Source organism: Solanum verrucosum, unplaced genomic scaffold (assembly GCF_900185275.1).
Source record: "Solanum verrucosum unplaced genomic scaffold, falcon-dt-bn FXZP01000251.1, whole genome shotgun sequence".
Classification (NCBI taxonomy): Eukaryota; Viridiplantae; Streptophyta; class Magnoliopsida; order Solanales; family Solanaceae; genus Solanum; species Solanum verrucosum.
In genome coordinates, this window is record NW_026020453.1 from 605,077 (window position 1) to 612,982 (window position 7,906).

The window sequence follows — 7,906 nt, forward strand, 5'->3', positions numbered from 1 at the left end:
AGGTCTAACCTATATTAATGACTCTAGTTTTCCTTAAGGTATAACTTCTGCATTAAACATGATTTTTGATTCGCACAATAAGACTTGAGAGAAGTATTGAAAATACTCCTGAACTTGGCGTGAATTGTGAGTTTTGTTCCTGAACTATTGACAACCTTAAATACACCCTCTACTTGGCTAACTAAACTTAAACACACTAAAGTTCTTGCCATATAGGTGGAATACACCTCTAAATTATCCCCATTTTAGAGATATTTTCAACACTTTTCTTGACCCCTATATTAAGAGTTTATGAGAGTTTGAGACCACTTGTTATGCCATGCGACAGATCGGGGGTGTATTTAAGTTCAGTTAATCAAGTAGAGTGGTGTTTTTAAGACTGTCAATAGTTCAGAGATGAAACTAACAATTCACACCAAGTTCAGGGGTGTTTTCAATACTTCTCTCATAAGACTTTTAGAGAACTTTCGCCTTAAGGCATAACTTGTGCCATTGAACTTATATCATATTGCATAATTTGGGCTACTAAACTTTTGCCTTGGGATATAACTTATGTCTTAAGTTTAATTTTTTTTGCCTTCAGGTATAACTTATGTCACTAAACTTATAACTTGTATCTTGGACATAATTTCTCCTAGGCGAAATGATCTGTGTATGCGTTTGTATTCTGGACCCTTCTACTTGACTATTTGTCAACTGAACCCTTAAACTCAATGAAACTCTATGTTTTACGCCCTTCTGACCGTTGAACAAGCTTATGTGGCAACTTAATTATTGAGTTGGCACAAATGCGTGATGTTACGCATAGAAGGAGCGTGAAAGATCAAATTTTAGATTAAAAATATTTTCTTTCTTTTTAAAAATAGAATAAAAAGATAAAAATAATAAATTTACTTTTTTTTTTCCAGTTCTTTCTTCTTTTCCCACCCCACCATCCCCATTTCTTTTTTTTCTTTCTACTCTCAAACCCCCATTTCTCTTCTTTCTCCCCTTTCCGATCCTTTCCAATTTTTTGTTTCTCTTCTTCTTTTTTTCACATTTTCTTCCTTCGGGAATAGAAACAAAATTGTATTGTTGTTGTAAATCTGTATTTTCCTTTTATTTTTGGGGTAATTTATAACACATAAAGTGATAAAGATTCAACAGTACTCTTGAAAGATGATAAGTGATTGTTGAATGTCTTCGTGAAATTATGTGAAATGTGTTATGTAAAATTCTGTACAAATATTAGAGTATATTGTGTTATTTTAATGGCTATTTGTTAACATCGATGGGAAAAAAAGATTTATGGTGGTTCAAGTGGTAGATGTGAATGTTGGTAAAAGAAATACGATTAGAAGTTGTGAATGAAAGAAATTTTGGAAAAAAAACCGAATGATAAGTGTTAGTTATTTAGGAATGTAATGATACTAGTGAGAATGGAAGGTTGTGGTGGTATCTCTAATGTAAAAAAAATGGAGAGAGGTGAAGGGATGAAGGAGGAATGAAGTGAAAAAGAAAGAAAAATCAGATTTTTAAAAAAAATAAATCATAATAAGTGATGTGTCATTTAAAATGTGATGTGGATGATGATATGTCATTTTTGTCAAGTGTTTGAAGTTCACACACATCGAAAGAGATTTAAAATGCTTAGTTTCACTGAGTTTAAGAGTTCAATTGACAAATGATCAAGTAGAATGATTCAGAATACAAATTCATACAAGTACAAGAGTATATCAGACCGTTCCGCCTTTCTCCTATAATGGGCATAATTTTTGCCAATAACCTTATGCTATGAGATATAACTTGTGTTATTAAGCTTATATATACTTCTAATGCTTTGTGAATTTTCTTTTTTCACTCTCACAGACATTTTTGAATTTTTTTTTTTATACTAAAGTTTTGAGGATAAAAATTAAAAATCAGCATTTTTGAGGGGAAAAAATTAAAACAACCACCAAAATAGAGATATTTATGCAATGACCCCTTCAAATTAAAAAAATAGCAAGTCCAAGGCAACTCCCAGAGTCGGCGATTTGGCAGCAAGTTCGTCAGTTGACCTGCAAATTCAAGTTTGAGTAGTTGCGGGATCGGAAGAAGGGAAGAAGGTGATGGGGATTATAAAGAGCAGTTTCTCATTGATGGCAGGAACTGTTTGCGGTATATACATAGCTCAGAACTACAACGTCCCCAACATTAACAAGCTTATACAGAATGCACTATTCAAAGCCAAAGATGTAGAAGAGAAATACCGCAAGCCCCCTAAGCCTGGCGATCGTCTTTAGATTCACTCTCCTTTTTTCAGGTTAACAAATTCTTCTTCCTTTCAAATGTAAATTCGAATAATTCCAACAGTAACTCAAATAATCATTAATTTTGTGATCTGTACACCATGCTAGAGTGAAATCTTCGAGTAAATTTGAGCTGATAATGATGATTTTTGTTCGCCTTTTTATTTAATATCGCTTAATTTGTGTAATTACGTTTAGTTGCTGTGGTTGGTGCTCGACTGTCTAGTTTGGCGTCAAGGTTTAGCAGGGTTAAGACCAATTTCCCTTTACTGTTTGAGGCAGAGAATTCGAACAGTAGACCAGTCTTCGCCGGCAATTTTTGAGTAGAGACAGAGATCAACCATAATACAATGTATAAACAATAATTTTTGTGTTAAATCAGAATATCTGTACAATATATTTCTTGAGGAATTTGTGTTGCTATGCATTCATCCTGGTGGATTGTTTACTAGCAATCAAATTTTGTTAACCTGGGAAACCTAGGAAGTATCTGAATAGTTGCATATTTTTCTGCTTGGCCGTTTCCATATTGTAATCGTTTATTGGTTAAGATTTATCTTCCTTGTCACCTTTCACATGAAATTTACAGCAGAAGAATAAATTTGATAGTCTGACAAGAGAAATTTTGGAATATTGTTTGGCTGCGGATACCAGCTCATTTCCTAATTGGGACTCAGCCATCTAGCTTCACTTGATTTTTTCGGAACATAATAAGCATGATCACTTTTGGAATGCAATTCCTCATTACTGACACTGCTCAACAGCTATTACCTATTTGGTGATGTTTTTTGCCCAATTATTTGACCATCAGATATGTGTCCTTTGTGAACCCTCAATGCTCAGAAGAGAGTGCTGTTTCTGGGTGGTAAAAACAGTCCATCTTCAATGTGCCATTTTGAAAGATCATTTGGAAAAGTTTTTGTAGGATTATAGTGTGAAAAACAAAAACTATCTTCTGAAACAGTTGACTGTTATGGATGTTTCTGAAAACAGAAAATAAATTGCAAGCCATGATTTGGCACAAGTATCACCTAGACCCATGTCATTCATTACAACTCCATTATGATGTAAACATTGCATCCAAAAAAAAACATGTATTTTCCTGGCGAATCATATAAATATAAAATAAAGGATTAGTTCAAGTGGCAAAGGTTGAGTGGGATTTGTGACTTTGGTCATAGGCTCGAGCCTTGCGCCATGTAAACTAAGCTTGCATTTAAGTGGAGAAAGGTAGAGGGGCAAGGCCATTTGGGCTGCGGCTGGTCCTAAGGATTATATTGGCCCCAAACCTTTTCTTTGCCATCAAAAAGAAAGGAAATGATTAGTTCAAGAGAAATAATTGTTGTACATTTTGGGAAAATGCATAACAAGAAAGAAATAAAAATAACTGGGGTTATTATGTAATTTATTAGTATTATAAAAGTCTAGATTGGTAGCTTATGAGAATTCTTTTACATAATAAATGGATAGATAATTTTTTGTTTTTTTTTTAAAAGAAGAGGATTGGATCATTTGGGTCAAAATGATAACATTTAAAAGTTTTTGCAAATTGTTTTTAGGTTTATGGTGGAGAACCATGATTGTTTGTTTTTTGGTTTTGTGAAAAAAATGGGTATGACCTCTAGACTTGTCTGATGTGAAATTATTACCACCCTGAGGGAGCAACAATCAAATTTAAGCTGGCCAGTGTAACTCACGCACTGCCATCTGTTTTCATGTCAGTTTTCTTTTACCAAACTTTATTTCTTCTTTCTTTTTCAGTTGTTTAACCTACCATCTTCTCCTTATCATTCTCTCTGATTTCAACCCTGCCCACTTAAGATTTCATCTTCTTCTCCAAAGTCCAACCACAAACTTGTCTCAAGACATGCCAATTGCCCACAAATTGTTTCCAGCAACAATTATAGTATGAATATGCATAAAGAAACAACCATCTTTAGGCATGCAAAGAACCAGTGGAACTCCAATATTGGCACCCTGTGTTTGCTGGCAAAGCTCATAGTCCTTGGTAATGGAAAGGGAATATGAATAAGTATCCATGGGGAATGGGTTAAGATGAATGAGATATTACATGGTAAGAGGTCTCGGATTCTTGTTCAATGGTGTGAAGAAGTTTATGAAAAATGATGATGAGGAGGAGAAGCTAATTTAATGGAATATGGTGTTTTCCCAACCCTATATAGGAGGATTTGGAGGTCGAAGATTAGGATAGAAGATTAGTAGGTAGTCGAACGTTGTCTAGCTTCCCTTATCAGTATTGTTATGATAACTCACAGACTATCCAGTGTTATCACAAACAACAAATGCAAAAAAGCTCTAAGGTGCGTTGGGGATTTAAGCGCAAAGTGTAAGTAAAGTATGGGCTTCAATGAAAAAAGGCGCAAAGGGAGAAAAAATTTATAAATCTATATGTTTAGTCCAAGACTAATATTATAAGCATAATGACAAATATATGAACAAATTAATTGAATTTTTTTTATGATAAAGTGAAATATCAAATATTTAGTGTTGCCTCTTCAGAAGTATCTCATTAGCAAGGAAAAGTATGCCTAGAATCTTGATGACAATATTGAAGCGCACATTAAGTGAGGCGAAGCGCTCAACCCGTTTTGAGTCTTGCTTCAGGGCTTAAGCATGCCTTTGATAACATTGATACTATATTGTTCTTCGAATTTATTATTACTTATTGTTTCCTTTGCTTCGGTTATCTTATTATGTGTTGTTGCTACTGTTCTCTTCTCCATTATGTTCAGCATGGTTGCTTCACTATTGTATCTTTTTTTTTTCCATCATGTGACTCAAGTTGAGTTAATACACTCTTTGCACCACATTAGCAAATAAGGGGATAATAGTTCCACCTTAGACAAGTCTATAGATTTGTAAGATGCTCGCAAATTTTAGGTGTGTAGTAAGCAAAAGGGAAAAAGTTGCGGGAGAGGGTAATTATGTATTTTCCCAAAAAATTTCTAAGAACTATTTGTACTGTAAACAACAGGCGAGTTTTACATTCATCTAGGAGAAGATAAGGATGTCAAAGAAGACAATAGCAACCACTGTGCTTCAATCCCAGACTAGTTGGGGTTGGCTATATCAATCCTCAACAACCACGTGAAACAAATAAATAAGTCATCTTGTTGTAGTAGAAATTTAAAATGCAAAATCATTTTCCAACCTACACCTGGCACTGGACGTACACAGTGCTCTTTCATTTGGGTCTCACACAATGACACAAATACTTTGATGCTTACTTATGAATCACATAAACCTTTATTACCCACATTTGATTTGCAGCAGTGAATCTTTGATGGTATTCTCCCCATGCTACTCGTGTAAATATAATTTTTGTTGAGTGTTGAATAGAATCTTAGGATCATCTCTTTGGCAAATCAGTTGCATTCTCGGCATATGATTATTTGTTCACTACCTTAGGCAGTCTTTATTGATGGAAAAAATGCAACACAACTCTTTTGCAAAGGTTATGACAGTATAATTGGCTAATCACATTTGATTTCTACTGATGTTTGTTTGATGGGACTATAAATACAAGAATTGACAAGATGCGAAATAATGAACTCTTGCAAAGTTGATGTTTTTATCTCTGTCATTGATGTAATTAAGGGTTGTGAGTATTGCAGTAGGAACCTCTAACATGTGCACACTATGCAGCAATAGCTAGTTTGTTTTGCTGATATTTCTGTTGTTCCACTCTCTTTTAAGGTTCTGACTTCAGAGTGTCATGAGATGAAAGTGCTTTCTTATATCGTGTTTTCAGCCACTGGCAGAGCTCAATGAAACCTAGCAGAGGATAGTACTGTAAATATAAGCTTATATATTTCTTTTTATCCAATTAGAAACAGTATGTCCATGCAATGTTTATCTATTTCCAATCAGCAATTTGCCACCATTAATTGTTGAGACTGGAATATGACTTTGTGAAACGTTTCCTTGGAATATCTGTTCTAGAAAAAGTTCCCCCAGAATGTAGTCATCACAAATTTTCTTCCCAAGAAATAATGATTAGTTGTCCTCATTTTTGTTTTAATGATTTTTCACACGTTAAGCTCTTCTTTGTGTGCTCATCACTACTATTCTTGTAGTATTCTACTTACTGCAGGATAGCAAGCCGTAAGAAATCCGGTCTTTTTGGCATACTTGTGAAAGGAGAAATCTAAATTCTTTAGGCAATGACATACTTAGAAGTATTGATTCTAAATTCTATAGTCTAGTTATTGGGGAGAATCAATGATAGAAGTGCATTTCTACTGTTCTACATGCTTTCTTACTCTAGTATAAGGAATTGCGGCTATATCTGGTGCGTTGTCTACTTCCTGCTGAGTTGGTGTTCTTTCTTTTGCTGCAACTCCTAAAGGCGAAGGGGCCAAGCCACTTGTGAAGCTTGTACATTTTGCTCTTAGTATATGTGAGTAAAGTGCAAGATTTAAAATGGCCTTGTAGTTTGTTGCTTTAACTACGGTGGTGGTTATATAGCTCTGCGGGAGTGGGACAATTATGTATTGGTTTTTGCAAACCAACATCTTAAAATCATTTTATTTCATGCGTTTGGTACTTCACCAAAATTATTTGTTTGTTTCATTTCAAGAGATCACTGGGTCAAATGTTAATGCATTTGAAGCCATATGGTAGTCTAACTGATCAATGCGCATGTCATTCACTCTTTCATATTGAATTGTCAGATGTAAGTGTAAGATTACCATAGATTAATCTCCACAACAGTTGATGGGAGCTCTCGTCTTAAAATTGTACACATGTTTATAGTATTTATCAATATCAAATGGGTTTTAGCATGTTCAGTTCAATTTGTCAAAATCTAGTACCATAAGTAGGAGAGTTTCGTGTGAAGTAGTATTGATTGTTTCAGAAAGTTATGAGACTCAACGCATTCCTTTATCCACTGGTAATACTTGACCTTTTAAAGTAGTGTTCTATCGACGATTGCCATTATCCCCTATGTTAACGTTGAACTTCTTTGGTGGTGCAGAGCAGTTGCATTTCCGAGATAGCTCCAACTAATTTTACGAAGCTTGGTCTTTATTCTTCGTTCGGAGTTCGGAAATAAATTTTCCAAAAACTTACCTGTTGCCCCCCAGAACCTACGGTTTCTTGGATTTAACCTCAGGTTGTGCTCCCTCGTAACCTTAGCCCCACAGATTCGACTGTTGCTCTTTATCTCTCGTTACTTTTAGCAACATATTATCTACATAATCCTCCATAGTGTGTGCATAAATAGTTTTTAGCGTGAATACGTTCTCTTAACATTTCCCAGCCTTTAAACACAGTTTATTAACGTCATGATATATATACTCTACCCTCCCCAGACGGTACTCTATGGGACTTACACTGGATATGTTGTCCCAATGTTTTTTTTTACCTGAATGGCATGGCATTACTATGTGTGTGTCCCTTGGACTTGGTCTGTAAAAAATAAAGATATTTTTATGGTCCTCTGATGCTTGTTGGAATTGATAATGTATTTGATAGACATACTCAAAGCTTAGTAGTTCGAACCCAGATATTGCATCAACAAGCGCCACTATTTCGGGTAGGGAAAAAAAAAAATCCTTCGTTCCACATGGGTCCTATTGAAACATGAAGTACACTCTAGCCGTTGGATTCAA

The 7,906-nt window shown here is 34.9% G+C and overlaps 1 protein-coding gene across 1 annotated transcript; it reads left to right on the plus strand.

The window, feature by feature from the left end:
• The first annotated feature begins 1,939 nt into the window (after positions 1-1,939).
• LOC125808648 (uncharacterized) lies at positions 1,940-7,589 on the plus strand. Its single transcript, XM_049488319.1, has 2 exons — positions 1,940-2,284; positions 7,270-7,589. The coding sequence occupies exon 1, from the start codon at positions 2,091-2,093 to the stop codon at positions 2,262-2,264; it is 174 nt and encodes a 57-aa protein (XP_049344276.1). The 5' UTR covers positions 1,940-2,090; the 3' UTR covers positions 2,265-2,284; positions 7,270-7,589.
• Positions 7,590-7,906: the final 317 nt, after the last annotated feature.

Coding starts and splice junctions, on each gene's coding strand:
- LOC125808648 (XM_049488319.1), top strand. CDS start 2,091: ATGGGGATTATAAAGAGCAGTTTCTCATTGATGGCAGGAACTGTTTGC.